Below are 17,951 nucleotides of genomic sequence, written 5' to 3'. Positions count from 1 at the left end.
CTTCGTCATCTTCGTCATCTTGCGGCGGCGGGTCAATGGGGGCACGTGATAGGCAATCGGCATCGGAGTGTTTTCGTCCGGACTTGTAGGTTACAGTGATGTCGTATTCTTGTAGTCTGAGGCTCCACCGCGCCAGTCGTCCTGAAGGATCCTTTATACTCGCTAACCAACACAAAGCGTGATGGTCACTGACGACTTTGAATGGCCTGCCATAAAGATAAGGGCGAAATTTAGCTGTAGCCCAAACGATGGCGAGGCATTCCTTTTCGGTCGTAGAATAGTTGCCTTCCGCTTTTGACAGCGACCGGCTAGCGTAAGATATCACCTGTTCGACTCCGTTTTTCCTCTGGACTAGAACGGCACCGAGGCCTAGGCTACTGGCGTCAGTATGGATTTCTGTATCGGCGTACTCGTCGAAGTGCGCAAGTACCGGCGGCGACTGCATGCGTCGTTTGAGTTCTTCAAATGCGTCGGCCTGCGGCGTTTCCCACTTGAACTCAACATCACATTTAGTTAGACGTGTCAACGGCTCGGCGATGCGTGAAAAGTCCTTGACAAAGCGCCTGTAGTAGGCACACATGCCAAGGAATCTACGCACTGCCTTCTTGTCGGTGGGCTGCGGGAACTTTGCGATGGCAGCTGTTTTCTGCGGGTCGGGGCGTACTCCGGATTTACTGATGACGTGGCCTAGGAACAGAAGCTCGTCGTAAGCGAAGCGGCATTTTTCTGGCTTCAGAGTGAGCCCTGATGACTTGATGGCCTCTAGCACTGTGGCAAGCCGCCTAAGGTGATCGTCGAAATTTCCGGCGAATACAACGACGTCATCCAAGTAAACGAGACAGGTCTGCCATTTCAATCCCGCTAAAACCGTGTCCATCACGCGCTGGAACGTTGCAGGCGCCGAGCACAGTCCAAATGGCATAACCTTGAACTCGTAGAGGCCGTCTGGGGTGATGAAGGCGGTCTTTTCGCGATCTCTTTCGTCGACTTCTATTTGCCAATAGCCAGACTTGAGGTCCATCGAGGAGAAGTACTTAGCGTTGCAGAGCCGATCCAATGCGTCGTCTATCCGTGGAAGGGGGTATACGTCCTTCTTCGTGATCTTGTTCAGACGACGATAATCGACGCAGAAACGTAGGGTTCCGTCCTTTTTCTTCACCAGGACAACAGGGGATGCCCACGGGCTTTTCGACGGCTGGATGATGTCGTCGCGCAGCATTTCGTCGACTTGTTCTCTTATAGCTTCGCGTTCTCGCGGCGAAACTCGGTAAGGGCTTTGGCGGAGTGGTCGAGCGTACTCCTCGGTGATTATGCGATGCTTGGCGACTGGTGTTTGTCGAATCCTCGATGTCGTCGAAAAGCAGTCTTTGTACCGTCGGAGCAGACTTCTGAGCTGCTGTTGCTTAATCACTGGGAGACTTGGATTAATGTGGTAGTCTGGTTCGGGAACCGTGGTCGGCGGGGTAGATGTGGTGGAATCCGAGAGGATAAACGCATTACTGGTTTCCACAATTTCCTCGATGTACGCGATCGTCGTGCCCTTGTTGATGTGCTTGAACTCCGGGCTGAAGTTTGTCAGCAACACTTCAGTTTTCCCTCCATGCAGTCGAGCGATCCCTCTTGCGACGCAAATTTCACGGTCTAGCAGGAGGCGTTGGTCGCCTTCGATGACACCTTCTACGTCAGCGGGTATTTCGGTGCCGACCGAAATAACAATGCTGGAGCGGGGCGGGATGCTCACTTGGTCTTCGAGCACACTCAAGGCGTGGTGACTACGAGGGCTCTCCGGCGGTATCGCTTTATCTTCCGACAGCGTTATTGACTTCGACTTCAGGTCGATGACTGCGCCGTGTTGGTTCAGGAAGTCCATACCGAGAATGACGTCTCGAGAACACTGTTGGAGGATAACGAAGGTGGCAGGGTAAGTCCGGTCATGAATGGTTATCCTTGCCGTGCAGATTCCAGTCGGCGTAATCAGGTGTCCTCCAGCGGTGCGAATTTGAGGGCCTTCCCATGCAGTCTTAACCTTCTTCAACTGGGCGGCGATGTGTCCACTCATGACGGAGTAATCAGCACCGGTGTCCACTAAGGCGGTAACTGCGTGGCCGTCGAGAAGCACGTCGAGGTCGGTGGTTCTTTGTCTGGCGTTGCAGTTAGGTCTTGGCGTCGGATCACGGCTGCGTCGTGTTGAACTCAAACTGGAACGTCGCGTCGTCAAGTCGTCTTTCGTCGGTGTAGTCTTGGCTTGCTGACTTCGTCGGGACGGCGGTGTGTCGTCATTAGGTCGTCGAGATGGTTTCTTCATCGACTTCGTCGGCGGCGGAGGATCTTCGTCAGTTCGACGAACAGCAACCGCACCTCCATCGGTTGCTGCTTTTAGTTTTCCGGATATGGGCTCGCAGAGCGGCCCCGAGCTGGACCAGTGTACGGTCGGCGCTGCGGTGACAGGTAGCGGCCTGGTGACGGTGAACGGGATGGTCGTCGAGAGTTCCACTGAGTGGCGGCTAGGTAATCGGCGATTTCACGTGGGCGCTCGCCAAGCTGCGGACGCGGCGCGTTGACGGCGAACCCTCTCAGTCCCAGGTCGCGGTATGGGCATCGGCGGTACACATGACCGGCTTCTCCGCAGTGATAGCAGAGCGGGCGGTGGTCGGGGGCTCGCCAGATGTCCGTCTTCCTCGCGTAGGTGCGCTGGGCGACGTATTGGCGTGCTGGCTGCGGCGGCGGCGGCGGACGACGGAATTGCGGCGTTGCAGGACCCTTGCACGGTCGCGCAGGGGGGCCTTGACGACGGGCGACGGCGGCGGCGTAGGTCATTGCCTCCGGCTGCGGTGATTCTGGTTCCACCTCAGGAACTCCAAGGGATCGGTGCACCTCTTCTTTCACGATGTCGGCGATCGAGGCCACTTGAGGCTGCGACGAAGGCAAGACCTTGCGCAATTCTTCGCGCACAATGGCCCTGATGGTCTCGCGCAGATCGTCTGTGGCCAGTGATTGAATTCCTGCGTAGTGGGTAGAGCTCGTACGGCGGTTGAATTGCCGGTTCCGCATTTCGAGTGTCTTCTCAATGCTGGTTGCCTCGCGAAGGAACTCTTCTACGGTCTTCGGTGGGCTTCGTACCATTGCGCCGAAAAGTTCTTCCTTCACACCACGCATGAGAAGGCGGACTTTTTTCTCTTCGGGCATATCCGGGTCGGCGTGGCGGAAGAGACGTTTCATTTCTTCCGTGAAGATAGCAACGTTCTCGTTCGGTAGCTGCACTCGGGCGTCCAGCATGGCTTCGGCCCTTTCCTTGCGCACGACGCTCGTAAAGGTGCGCAGGAAGCCGCTACGGAAGAGGTCCCATGTCGTTAAGGTCGACTCCCGGTTCTCAAACCACGTTCTGGCGGCGTCTTCTAAGGCGAAGTAGACATGCCGCAGCTTGTCGTCGGAGTCCCAGTTGTTGAATGTCGCGATTCGGTCGTAGGTCTCCAGCCAGGATTCCGGGTCTTCAGTCGCTGCTCCATGGAATGTCGGTGGGTCCCGGGGTTGTTGTAAGATAACGGGGGACGCTGGGGCAGCCATTGAGGTTGTCTCGACCACGATCTTCTTTGTCGCCTCAGGTAGAAGTCCGTGCTCTGGGGGCAGTCCTTGCAGTCTGCGGCTAGCACGCTGGTCTTGGGCGGTGTCGGTTTTGTCCTCGGGCTTCGGGCTTGGATCGCGGCTTTGCGGGGGCGTTCGGTACATGAACGAAAAGCACCTCCACCAGATGTCACGTGGTGGTGACGTTGAAGGACACAGTAGCAACACTGTGAACGACAAAACTAAATTTTATAGGGCGAACCTGTGCCCACAAACAGGCTACACTTATAGCACAACGATAGCGGCGAACATAGTCGGCGATTGTCGAAAATCTCATCAGCAGGTCAAGTGCGTCGATTTTATAGAGCAGCCGTCGAATGTTCCAGACTAATCGTTCGGACCCGTGTGCCTTCCACAAAGTTCTACAGCATTCGCGTTACGCGATGAAATCAGATAACACAAGGTTCGGCGAGAACAGACAGCCAGGTAGAAGCATCGATAACTTTCCAGAAACATCGGATACATTCAGGCGCGTCCCTCGCTGTGCGATTACAGTTGTTAAGCGGCGAAACGTGGTCGCCCGATAAAGATAAGTACACGTGTCAATATTGTCCACACGTTTCCTGTTTTTGACTGCGCCAATGTAAAGATTTCACTGGGGTACTGCAGGCAGAACCCATTTATTGCTACATTCCTCCGGCTAACCTCATCGTCTTCTTCTCTCTCTCAATACCCCCCCCCCCCTGGCGATTTGGATCGCCACAAATGTGGGGTAACGTTTCCGCGGCGCTGCCTTGTTGCTTGGAGTTCCACCTGGATACTGAATAGACAGTGAGGGGACCTGACTTAGGCAGCAATCGGTCGTTTCACGGACTTCGTCGGCTGCTACATATTGTCACGTAATAGTAACGGAGATCAGCACAGCAACAAAACTGTAACTTAAGTCGCTCTATATTGGGCGAACAAACACAGTCGGCGATCGCCGAAATGTGATCAGCGGGTGAAGCGCGTCAACTTTTATATATTAGCCCACCAAGGTTCTAGTCTAATCGCTGGTGCCCGCGTGGTTTCCAGTATCTGCTACACAATTCTTGTCGTACATGCACTCTAACAATGCTTGTTAGGCGAGGACAAGCGCAACAGATAGAATGAACGATAACATTCGCGTAAGTTCCAAAGCATGCAGTCGCGTCTTGCGCTGAGCGATAGCACTCAACATTTGCTAGACGGTGAAAACCGATCACCGGAAAAAAAAATTGTGGGGTTTTACGCGCCAAAACTCCTTTCTGATTTGAGGCAAGCCGTAGTGGAGGACTCCGGAAATTTCTACCACCTGGGGTTTCTTTAACGCGCACCTAAATCTAAGTACACGGATGTTTTCGCATTTCGCCTCCATCAAAATGCGGCCGCCATGGCCGGGATTCGATTCCGTGACCTCGTGCTCAGTAGCCCAACACCATAGCCACTGAGTAACCACGGCGTGTCACCGGAAAAACAAACGAGTATACGTATTAATGTATGCCTCTTAAAAAGCACCGTTCCGATGCTACAAACAGAAAAGAGTGCGAGAAACAAAAGCATACTTAGTAAAGTAACAAAGCTACACAGAAACAAAGTCCCAAAGTTCGTTAGCGCTAATCGAACGGCTTAAGGCGCACAACTTGGACTAGTTTAGGTCGCGCGCAGCACCGCTGCGATTGCGAAATGCCGTCAGACTCGAGCTCATAGTTCAGTGCCCCAATACTGCGGATGATCTTGTAGGGTCCGAAATATCTCCGAAGCAATTTCTCTCTGAGTCCTGGTCAGCGTATTGGGGTCAAAACCCAAATATGATTTCCTGACTGGTACTTCTAGTAGCTTCGTTGAGGATTATAGTGCCGCCTGTCGGCCCTCTGCTTATTCTTGATGTTAAGGTTGGCGAGCTATAAGGCTTCTTCGGTGCTCTGGAGATAGGCGGCGACGTCGAAATTCTCTTTGTCGGTGACGTACGGCAGCATGGCGTCGGTATTTGTTGACGGGTTCTTGCCGGAAAGCAGCTTGCATGGCGCGATCTGCGTTGTTTCTTGCACCGCCATACTGTAAGCGAAGGTTACGAATGACATGACTCACACGTCTTGTGCTAACGTCCATGCCAAGTCTTGTGCTCGACGCCGACGTATATTGCAAGCATGTGGTCGAGGGTCTTGTTCAGCCGCTTCGTAAAACCATTGGTCTGCTGCTGGTAGGCACTTGTCCTCCTGTGGTTTGTCTGGCTGTATTTCAGAACGGCTTTGATCATTTGCAGTGAAGAACGTCCCGCTGTCGGTGATGAGGACTTATGGGCGCCATGTCGCAGCAGGATTTTCTGGACGAAGAATTTCAGCACTTAGGCTGCACTTCCTTTCGGTAGAACTTTCCTTTCAGCGTAGCGGGTAAGATAGTCTGTGGCCACAACGTTCCGCTTGTTTCCTGATTGTGATATCGGTAACGGTCCCAAAAACCCATCCTGGTCTGCTGAAAGGGTCGACAAGGAGGCTAGATGGTCTTTAACAATCCCCCTGATCTTGTTGGCGGCGTCTTGCGTTGCTGGCACTCACGCAATATCTTGATGTAGCGGGCGACGTCGGAAGCAAGGCGCGGCCAATAGTATTTCTCTTTTATTCTTTCGAGCGTACTGGGAAGCCTAAGCTGCCGGTGGTCTGGTTGTCGCGCAGCACTTCAGGCCGGAGTGGTGTTGGAACAACGAGAAGGTAGTTTGCGCTGCCTAGGGAGAAGTTATTTTTTCACATGGACGTCGTTGTGCAAGCAAAACGAAGTTATTCCACGCCGCAATATGCTATGGAGAACGTCAGCCTTGCCCCCCAGGTACTTCACAAGGTTTCGTAACTGCGGATCTGCTCGTTGTTGTTCGGGGAACTCGTCTGCAGTTATTGTTCCTAAGAAGGCATCGTCGTCCAGTCCGCCTAGCCGTAGCGGGTCAATAGGGGCGCGCGACAGGCAGTCAGCGTCAGAGTGCTTCCTCCCAGCTTTATACACCATGGCGAACTATAATTCCTGGAGTCGGAGACTACATCATGCTAGGCGACCTGAAGGATGTTTTAAGTTTCCAGCGAATACTTTTTAGTGCCTCCCGTATTTCTAAGGCCGCAATTTTGCCGTAGCCCCAACGTTCGCAAGACACGCTTTCTACTTCGTAGATGTGCTTCTGCGTTTGGCAGTGACCGGCTAGCGTAAGCTGTTACACTTTGAATGGCGTCCTTTCGCTTGAACTAGAACGGCGCTGAACTAGTGTAATCGCCGTTACCAGCGTGGTTTCTAGAAACTACGACAAAATGCGTGCTACGCATGCAATCATGGTTCATACATGATTCATGAATCATGCATGGTTCGGGAAAGACATACACAGAAGATTGAATGAACGATAAGATTTTCGTAATTTACAAATAATGCAGGTGCGTCTTCCGCTGAATGATAATATTTACCATTTTCTAGTCGGTGAGAACGGTCACTGCGGAAACATAAACAATTGCACGTATCCATCTTATCACTGGCAAGACGCCAGATGATCCACTACAAACGTGCTCAAACCATTACCATTCTCAGATCATTATGGTGGAAATGGCATAATGAGGAATAGTGACGAAAGGTTTACTCGCACGTGGATTCAGCAACAGTTGCTGCCAGCCGTGACATCTTGATTGTGCAGTTATCTCCACGTCAGAAATTTGCAGGCTGATTTTAAGTAAACAGGGTGTCTACCAACCAGGAAAACCGGGAATTCTCAGGCACTTTGAGTAGTCTGGCAAAACTCAGGGAAAACTCAGGGAATTTTTGCCGCTATCAGGTAAAATTAGCTCTAATTTTATTGAAAGGGTCGAAAGTTGCGGTAATTCTGGCTAGAGTAACAGACTGGAATCGTAATGAATCATCTTTGAGGTTCCGTCGTCGGCTGGAAGAGTTGCATGTGTACAGTCAACGACCGACTTTCCGAATTCTCGGTAATTTGGACGACTTCGCGGCACTACCACGCACTCCATAGAGTCAATGTATCAGAACGTCTGAAATTTCGGACGCAAGAACTCTCCGCCGTCCGATTTTCCGGACGTTTCGCCGTGACCGCAGGTCAGAAACAGCATGAATCTAAGCCACCACCGCTGTCATTTTGATTACCTCACCTCCTCAAACCGGCGCTCTCGCACGAAGATCCGCTGGCAGCCGTAGCCTCCACTGCGTCAATGCTAGGCCTAGCTGCTTCGTCATTCGCTGTGAAGCTTCTTGCCCTTGGGTGCCGTGTTTTTATTGAAAGAATTCGCTGCTGTCAGCAATGGCACGGACTCCGCCTTTGTAGTCCTCGCGATTGGCTTAGAAGCTTCGAAAGCATGGTGCGTTGTATAATGCCGGTTCCCGAAAGTCAGCAGTTCAGAAAGTAAGAAATGTTACTTTGTGAAGGATACGCAAAAATATTGCAGTGAAGCATAACAAGCGTGGGAAGGGGTCATTGCCACGGGACAGAGTATGTATTCCTTTATTAAAAACGCCTGCACCCGGTATTTCTTGTCACAGTACGAGCACCGGTATGCCTAATACGTGTACCAATAGGCCTTCAGAGTGTTTTCGAATTGCATGTGGCCGTTTGAGGCCTTAAGGGCAGTAAATGCTTGCATTTATTTTTTCCAACTGGCCTATTTTTCGGACATTCTCGCACCCCCTAGGGAGCTCGAAAAATTGGACGTGGACTGTGCAACTGGCCAATGCTTCAAATGGTCCGTGGGGCGAACGAGTAGCGGAAGGAGAACAAGAACAGAAAGGACCTACGCATTGAGGAATGAACAGGAAAGGAAGCGTGCTGCCGCCGTTTTCAAGGGGCTTTAGCTAAAAAAACAAAGTGTCGGCTGATGCCGAGGTGCAGGTGTCCCTCATCCAAGCCAAAATAAACTCTTTAAAGCAGTGAAACACAACACTGAGGCATCGCGCGCGGGCTGAGTATGCCAGGACAGTTGAGCTTGACTTACGAGCTGTTGAGAGAGAATCTCAGTTGTGAGAAAGTTTGGGCCTCATACCACTGAACTTACTATCAATTGATAGAAATAGCTCATGTTCGAAAGTATTTTCTTTTGTGTGCATCTCCTTGTTATTCATATTTGAGAATGTCCGACTCCAATTGCAATTTTTTTCCAAGGTATTTTATTTGCGGCGCATTTTACTAACCCTTCCATTCTATTCTCTTTTTGAATAACATAGACACTACTCCTTAGTCAAATTGGATTAGGTCGTTTTTTTATATTTTTTCACATGCTTACTAGAGACTGACAGCATAGGGCAATATGGTGACAGGGGCCCGTCTTGACATAAAATATAGTTCTGCATCACTCAGGGTATTTCGCAAAGGCATTCAGGGAAAACCTCGAAAACTCAGGGAATTTGTAAGTGTCAACTTGGTAGACACCCCGAAAAATATATTTCATTGTCTTCTCTTACACTCATACTTGCTGTATGTCGTCTTTTGGCACCTGAGAAAGGTACCGCAGAGGTTCTACCACCCAAAAAATTGTGTCCTTATTCGAGCAACCGTACTTTGGATGGTCTAATAGCTAAAGTGCAATTAAAACCGATATTTTGTCAAGAGGAAAGGGTGAGCATTGGACAGTGGAATCATGCTTAGCAATGGCGGGTGCCATGTCTGCAGTCACCATTTAGCAAACAGCATTGACGGCAATAAAAGTTGTGCAGCGGGCCACAACTTTTTATATTTGGTGATATTCGGAGAAATACGTGAAAATTAATGCCTGCCTCTCGAAACGAGTTTATTATTATTATGCATCAGCATGTTTTCTTTTTGTTTGGCCGAATTTCGCCACAATCACGATAAAGCCCTGCCGCTCCTTATATTTGTTTTCTCAGGAGAACGTACTCAACGCCAGACTTATTGATGACACGGGAGTTCTACGAAGCAATCGATGATTTTTGGGTTCGCAAGATCCACCACTTCGGATTCCTGAACTTGTACCGCAAGTTATCTGCTCCGGAAGGGGTGAAGGATGCCCTGTTGGCACTCAAAGTAAGCTGAAGGCCTCATACCACCTTCAATGGGCATGCCTACTTTTGCTTTGACTAAAGAATTCTGAAGAATGATGAATCGTTCCATCTGTTTCCTAATGAATTTAGAGGTAGTATAATACATTTAGGACGTCCCGAAATTGAACATTGCCTCGAACAATAAAAGCGAATATCATTTTTTTTTAAATTTCAGCTATTTATATTTTGAACAAAAGTTAGTTACTGCAGAAACAGCAGCTGGTGAATGCTACAGGAACCCTGGGAAATCACACACAGATTTGCGAGTATATGACACTGAAATACCTAATTGCGCGTGGTCGCCGATATGCACTAGACCGACCCAAGCCGCCTTTGCTCGTTCGGAAGGTAATCCTGGAAACTCAGTAGCATTGTCGCCTTGCGATACAAGCGTGCATGGGTTATATACATTTTTTCGATTGCCTAAATCGCAACGCCTCCTGCCCGTAAGTCCATGTGCTGTTCACAAACAATTCCAATATACTAGCCGGCTTGAAGGAATGTTTTTTTAACGCGATAGCGTTAAGGAACTCGTGTCACAGAAAAGTCGGCGTCGGCGGCGTTGCCCGTGAGCAAAAAATGGCGGAAGGCAATTCATAAGTAAAAATTGGAGGACGCTTAAGCTTCGCCTTCAAGAGTGGAACGCGACAGCGTTCCCGTCGACCCGCCAATGGGTGTAAGACAATGGACTACAGGGCAGCCATCACTTACGAGGCACCCCGCATCGGACGCGGTGAGCCTCGAGCCATATGTTCGAGCAACGCGGCGTTCGGCGCAGTAACGAAACGTGCGCCTGAGCAAGCGGAGCGAACCAAAGAACTCGGTATCCCTGAAGAGGAAATGATGCACGCCAGCCAAACATCGTGATCGGCACGGGCAGAGAGATAGACAGATAGTGATCTAAAGAAAGGAAGGACGCTTGATTCTGCAGAGGGAGCAAGGCGAAGCGTTGTCAGGGGAGAGAGTCCGAGCCGCGACAGCTCCAATGCGCGCGTGGCGCGCCATCTGTCGGGGCAGCGCCGTACATGGAGAGGAGGGGGTCTTCTGTGTTTGCCGCAAGATGGCTCTGCGTGTGCGGAAAGCGCAGAAGAAATGCAGCGAAACGCACTTCACTACTCGTGTAATTGCGACTTCTGTAAGTTACATGTTCATAGTTACCGATATACACCGCAGTATTCCACGGCTCGTTTCGAAGGCAACACCGCATTCACTAGAGGCGCGTTTGTACCTCTTGGAAGCATCGAACTCGTGGTAGCGTCTCCGTCTCACACTCCGGAGACCCTGGTTCGATTCCTACCCAGCCCATCTTGAAAGTTGCTTTTTATTTATGGAGTCATGGTCAACGCCGCGGACGCCGACACCGACGCCGACACCGGCTTTTCTGCGACACGAGCTCCTTAACGCTATCGCGTTAAAAAGAAGTTGCAAGATGGGCTGGGTGGGAATCGAACCAGGGTCTCCAGAGTGTGAGACCGAGACGCCACCACGTAGTCACGATTTCGCACGTTCAAATCGGGACATAAGCGCCTCTAGTGAATGCGGTGGTGTCTTTGAAACGTGCCGTAGAATGTTATACTACGGTGTATATCGGTAATTACGAGCATGTAACTTACAGAACTCGCATTTACCCGCGTATCGAAGTACGCTTCCGCTACATTTCTTCTAAGCTTGGCGCGAACGCAGAACCATCTTGTGGAAAACACAGAATACTCCCTCCTCGCAGTGTACGGCGCTGCCCCGAGAGGTGACGCGCCACTCGCCGGCTTCAACGATCCCATCGAGGCATCAGCCCCATGATCGCATCCACCTTCATGGCACGTCGCGGCCCGGCTGTCCGTGCCGATCACGAGGTGTGGCTCGCGCAGATCGTTTCTCCATTCGAGACACCGAGTAATTTGGTTCGTTCCGCTTGCTCAGGCGTACGTGTCGTCATTGTGTGACTCAAGGGCATGCCGAGCAGATCAGTGGGCGGTGCGAACAAGGTGCGATAACGCTATCGCGTACCAGTCTTGAATGCGAAGCTTCAGCGTCTTCCAATTTTCGTGTTCTTATTTAATTTACTATAAAATATCATTATTACTATCAGGGGCGGAGTGCTTGAACGCTGCTTCATGGCCGCCGTGGGTCCGTCCGGCATTGCACGATCTCCGGGATCAGCCCAAGCCCAACTATTTTATTGTTGAAGCACAAGCACGAAAAATACATGGAGCCCTAGCAATTCGCAGCTTCGCTGTAACACCGCTTACGTGGTGATAAATTGTACTATGAGCAGAATCTAGTATACAGCAAAAGCATAAACGAACGTCAATTATATTGTCACGTTGGTGTTACGGTCAAGAATTCAATCCTAGTATCACGGCGAGTAACAACGCCTACTCTTTATGGGGCGAACGCATGCACACGAAAATAAGTTGCACTTCGACGAAACGATAGTGTCACGCACATGCGTCGATCGCCGAAATCTGTTTTCTGGGGAACGCGCATCCGCTATTTATACACGACACGTCAAAGATTCCAGCGCAATCGCTTGAGCTCGCGTGCCTTTCTTAATTTACAACACCACGCGCGTTCCGCGTGCAGCCTCTTTACACCAAGTTCGGAGACAGCATAGACAGCAGGTAGAATCGGTGACAAAAACAGACAGGGTTACTTCCACCATAACATACCATACATTCACATGCATAACATAACATTCTAACATAGCTTACATTGAAGCATGCCTTGTGCCGAGCATTAATTTTAACAGTTGTTAGCAGGGGAAATGGCGGTCACTGGGAAGAGTATGAACAAATGCGCCTGTAAACGCCCCGCTCTTACAAGCATCATCCCAATGTTACGAACATACCACAAGAAAGAAAAACTGAACCGACGTAGTAAACAAATAAAATGAATGACAGAGTGGATGTCCACAGAAGCTTTTGAAAACCACCAATACAACTGCTGAGAGAGAAATGCAATGCTTTATTGCTTGGAAGTAATGGAAGTGGCGATCACTTTTTGGTGGCTGTGGTACACTGTTACAGGTTTCGCGACCACTTTCGCTACATTCGCTGCCAACACCAAATCCAAGCTCCACTTATGCCTCGTGGTTGGTTTATTTGGGTCGCTCTAGCACGCAAGTCCAAAGTGGTTCCTGTAAAACGAGAGGAAACAGTCCTCTTTTGGGGTTTCGCAATGTCTCGAGCTCTCTGGTGCGGACATCCTCATCTTGCATTCACTTTATGAAAGTCTTCCCGAAATCGACGGATGCGCACCTTGCCTACGTAGCCTATCGTGCGCAGAAAGCAGATGCTTCCATGCAACGGTTTCACTACGACAACTTTCTATTCACCTTGCTCGGCAGTCCTAACTATGCGTCGCCTACCCATAGCGGTACTGTTACAACAATAATATCGGTTGCTAGGCTGGTTCTTCCATATATGAAAGGCTAGTGACGTCACTTTCAACGTGGCAAGCTGCCGTTGCCGCGGCACTTTGCGGAACAATCATCTTAGCGGAAAACGTATGCGGAGACCGTTAGGTTCATCACATTATAATGGCATCCACGGCGACGCTGTTATTGGCTGAATGCATTAGGCTCGATCTCACAGGCCAGTGCGCCAATACGACAATGAACCTTGTATCATCGGAAATAATGTCTAAGTCGCTTTTCACTGAGTGCATGTCGCCATATTGGGGTTGAAACGCAAACACGGTTGCCGGCCTGGTACTCCACTTTGCGTCGTCGAAGAGTGTAATCTCGGCTGTCTGTCCCTCGCTGCTTCCTGATGCGCAGGCGTGCGAACTGCCGGGCTTCTCGGCACCCTGTAGACCAGTGGTGATGCCAGGATTCTTATCGCGCTGAGGTGTGGTAGCATGATGTGGAGAGAGGTCGTCGTGTTCCCTCCGTAGACCAGCTTGAACGGTGTGATCTGCGTTGTATTGAACTGCCAAGCTGTAAAGGAAAAGTTACGTATCAAAAGATGGCATCCCACGTTTCGTGTTCGACGTCGATGTATATTGTTATGATGTCTCCAGTGACTTGCTTAGGCGTTCCGTGAGGCCAATCGTTTGCGGTTGGTAGGCGGTTATCCAAGAGTGATTTGTCTGACCGTAATTCAGGAAAGTTTCGGTAAGCTCCGCCATAAAAGCCACTGCTCTATGGTTGATGAGGACTCGTGGGGCGCCATGGAGTTCAAGGATGCTTTCCACGAATAATAATTGCCACTTTGGCCGCACCACTCTTGGGCAGGACCATGCTTGGGTTTTCGCGCAGCGGTGAAGGTAGTCGGCAGCCGTGACGATCGACTTATTCACAGATGTTGACAGCGAACACGGCCCCAATAAGTTCATCGCGTTCCGCTGAAACGGTCGGCTGAGAGGCTAGATCGCTTTTAACAATCCTGCTGGCCTTGTTCTTGGTGTCTTGCGTCGCTGGCAGCATCACTACGTCCCTACGTAATGGGCGATGCTGGCGTTCAGGCACGGCCAGAAATACTCTATCGGGAGCTTATTGAGCTTACTGGAGAATCCAAGGCGCCCTGCCATTAGGAGAAGGTAAATAACGCCTGGAACCCAGCAATGCTGAAGGCGTAATGAGAAGCTAGGTGGCACGACTTGGCGAAAAGTGTTTCTTTTCGAACACGTTGTTCCGCCGTTTTGTTACCCTCCAGACAAGGTCAGTCTTCCCTTCCAGAAGCTCCACAAGGCTTCTTAGTTCAGTGTCTGCTCCCTATTGTTCGGTGAACTCTTTGGACCTTTTTTCTTATCAAGGACTCAAGAGTAATTGCGTAAGTCTTCTTAAAGCGGTGGCTAAATAGGTGCGCGGAAGAGGAAGTCGCAATCAAGATGTTTCCTATCAGACCTTGTAGATCAGTGACTTCGAACTGCTGCAGTATGAGGCTTCACCGAGCTAGACGGCAGTAAATGTTTAAGTTTCCTAGTGAGCACAAGGCGTTGTGGTCGCTCGCTACTTTTAAGGGTCTGCCTTAGAGGTAAGGATAAAATTTTGCCTTTGCTCAAATAATGGCAAGGCAATATTTTTCCTTCACAGAATATTTTATTCTACCTTCGTCAGCGAGCAATCAGCGAAAGCAACAAACATTCCTACTCCGTCTCTTCTCTAAACTTGCACTGCGCTAAGCCGTAGGCTAGTTGCGTCGGCATGGATTTCGCTATCGGCATCTTCGCGAAAATGTGCAAGCAACAGTGTCGACAGCAGGCCTCATTTCAGTTCTTTAAATTCTGCGACGTGCCACATTTGCTTTTGTACTCGATGACACATTTTATGAGATGGGTGAATGCCTGAGCGATGTGGGAGAAGCTCTTGAAAAAAGCGCTTGTATTAGACACAGATGCCAAGAAATCTTCGCCCTCGTTTTGTTGTAGAATAAGATACGGAGAATGAAAAAATGACAGGCGTCCGTTCTCTTCGAGCACATCAAGAAGACTCCTATATTTTAGACTAGAAGGTATGGGAAAGGCGAGAGAGTAGAGAGAAGTGGCGAGTCATAATACACCGTGCCAAACAGGCATTCGTGTACCCCGCACGTGCAAGAACCCGCTCCACACTTGGACGGCACCACCGCACCGCCGGTCGCTGTTCGTAGATTGCGCCCCCCAGTAAGGCACGCAGTTTTGAGGGGTGTCAAGTGTCCAGCGCCTCTGCGGGTTGTCCTCCTTGCCACATCGTCGGCGGCCCCAGCGCAGAGAGGGGAGGGGAGCTTGGGCTACAGAATGGAGGATATACAACAACGTCCCCCGGATGAGCGAACTATTATTGAGCTCAATGCTCCACAATCTCCAAGGGATAGAGCAGCTGTATTGGTCGCTTCATCTCGTTTCCCCCCCTTAATACCAGTTTGCAGGACCGCACCCTGCCTTCTGTACCCTTAAATGTTTCCTAAATTCTGGCGGTCTTCCACATGTGGCGTTTCAAACGGTGTTCTGTCCAGAGTACCAACGCGCCTTTCTTCAGTTTACTCGACGTCGTTGATCGGCACATATCTGCCGATATGAGCTCCAATAAGTACTCTTTCCGCCACCGTCTCCAGAAACCATCGGCCATGGCAGCCCGGACCTTCCAGCGTCGTGAGAGATGCATGCCACCACCAGGACTTTCGTCCGGCAGCAGGTGTGGAGGAAGGGTCGTGAACTTTCTTTCGACAAGGGAGTGCGCCAGTGACAGCGGTTCTGGCCCTTGAGCATCATCATATATGAAAGTCAAAGGGCATGAGTTGATCACGGCCTCCACCTCATAAAGTACCGTGGTCAGTTCTTCGAAACTCAAGCTACTCCGACCTAACACATTTCTCAGGGCTACTTTCACAGATCGCACCATCCACTCCCAGAATCCGCCCCACCAAGCTGCCCGTTCAACAATAAACTTCCATATTATCTGGTTTCCGGGGAAGTAGGACTACTATTCCTCGACTTGCAAAAGCACGAACATGGCCTTTAGATCCCCGGCTGCACGCTTGAATGTGAGCGCATTGTCCAAACACACGCTCGAGCAAACTCCGCGGCGTGCCACGAAGCGTTTAAAGGCCACGAAGAAGGCCGTAGGCGACAGGTCGCTGACGAGCTCAAGGTGGACGGCGTGTGTCACAGCACAGGCGAAAATAGCGATGTAGCATTTTTTGCTGTCGCGTGACTGTTGACAAATCAAGGGCCCTGCAAAATCGATGCCAACGATGTCGAACGGGTTTCCCTTTGCCACTCTTTCAGCATGAAGCTGTGCTACTGATTCCATAGCTGGAGCGCAACCTTGTTTGTGTCAGATGAGGCACTGCTTGTGTTTTACGGCCTGACGTCCTCGGATAATCCTATACGATTCTCCCAGCTGTGCTAGAGTATCGCGTACGCCCGTGTGCAGCATTCTCAAGTGTTCCTTCCGTATGAGCAGTGACGTGAGAGGGTGATTGCCAGGGAGAACGATGGGATGCTTAGTCTGGCCGTTGTTATCACTGAATCGCAAGTGTTCACCAACTCGCATGAGACCCTCTTTGTCGAAGTACGGGTTGAAAGGCAAAACAGGAGAGCTCTTGTGCAGCGGTCTTCGATTCTTCAGGTTCGAAATGTCGTCGCTACATGCTTCTTCTTGAGCTTTAGCCAGCCAGTATCTTCGGGCGTCGATTACTTCTTCAGTTCGCAATGGGCCGATCGTCTTTCCTTCTGTGTTGTTGCAGTTGCCGACAAAGCGGGCGGACCCACGTGGTTACTCGCAAGACTCGGCTGAATGAACTATAATTATGAACATTGTAAATTGCCACGGATGACGATGATATTATGGGCATTATCGTCACCTTTCGCTCATCCATTTGGCACTCCCCAACCTTCGAGTTCGGCTCACTTATCGTTGGCCAGCGCGTGTCATCCTCCTGAAGCCAACGGGGTCCTTTCCACCACAATTCGCTTTCCCGCAGCGCCGATGGGAGAATCCCGCGGGTGATTAGGTCAGCGTGCTTGTCTGAACCTGGGCAGTGTTTTCAATTCCTGGGATGTGTTAACTCCTGCAACTCTGAGGCTCGGTTTGCCACGAAGGGCTTCCATATGGCAGCATTTCCCTTGATCCAGCACATAGCCACTGTAGAGTCAGTCCAGAGGATGGTAGCAACGCTCTTCAGATCCAAGGCCTTGACAACGTAGTGGCATAGTCGCGTGCCAACAAGGGCTCCCATAAGCTCCAATCGGGGTAGCAAGAAGCGTTTCAAAGGGGCCACTCTTGATTTGGCCATGACCAAGCTGACATTTATTAGTACGAATTAGTATTAGTATTAGTATTAGTCCCACTCAGGTTGCAATATTTCAGGCAAGGGATCGTCCCAACCAATTCCCAACTCCCACAACTTCTGGAACAATATATTTATGCATAATGTTGTGGGAGCAATAAATGCAAAAGGGTCGAAAATTGTTGCCGAGACGTGAGGCACAAATCTCTTGTTGTCGGCTCTTGTGGAGAGGAAGTAGCTGAGTCAAATTAGGTTGCATTCAAAGTGGTCAGTCTGAGCATACCAACCTACTCCCAATAACTTCGCACCTGCAGTACGTCCAGCATCAGCGTTCATTCTTGCCACATTGCCATTCTCTAGGAAGTTGACGAGGTCGCGGTCGTTCGACATCCACTTGTGTAGCCGCATCCATGCTTGAGACAATATATCTTGATTCCTGGCACAATATTTTACCCTTGTCATGGCTGTCAACCCCAGTTACAAGGTCGTCCACGTAAAGTTGCTTGCGCAGGATACCCACAGTCTGAGCATACTGTTCCGGCAGGTCTTCAAGATGATGTTGCAACGTTGCAGCCAAGAGAAATGGGCTCGACGTGGAACCGAACGGCACGCAAGTCATCCAATAGG

At 50.5% G+C, this 17,951-nt stretch overlaps 1 protein-coding gene across 1 annotated transcript in view; it reads left to right on the top strand.

Moving 5' to 3' along the window:
• LOC135914136 (uncharacterized) overlaps window positions 1–17,951 on the top strand; it is a 183,643-nt gene that overhangs the window by 52,280 nt on the left and 113,412 nt on the right. Inside the window, exon 4 of the mRNA XM_065446887.1 lies at window positions 9,442–9,598. Within this exon, the coding sequence (XP_065302959.1) occupies window positions 9,442–9,598 (157 nt within the window). The remainder of the gene's footprint in view (window positions 1–9,441; window positions 9,599–17,951) is intronic.

The sequence above is a fragment of the Dermacentor albipictus genome, unplaced genomic scaffold, assembly GCF_038994185.2.
Source record: "Dermacentor albipictus isolate Rhodes 1998 colony unplaced genomic scaffold, USDA_Dalb.pri_finalv2 scaffold_15, whole genome shotgun sequence".
Taxonomy (NCBI): domain Eukaryota; kingdom Metazoa; phylum Arthropoda; class Arachnida; order Ixodida; family Ixodidae; genus Dermacentor; species Dermacentor albipictus.
Note: the sequence above shows the minus strand (reverse complement) of the source record. Positions and strands in the feature narration are given on the sequence as shown.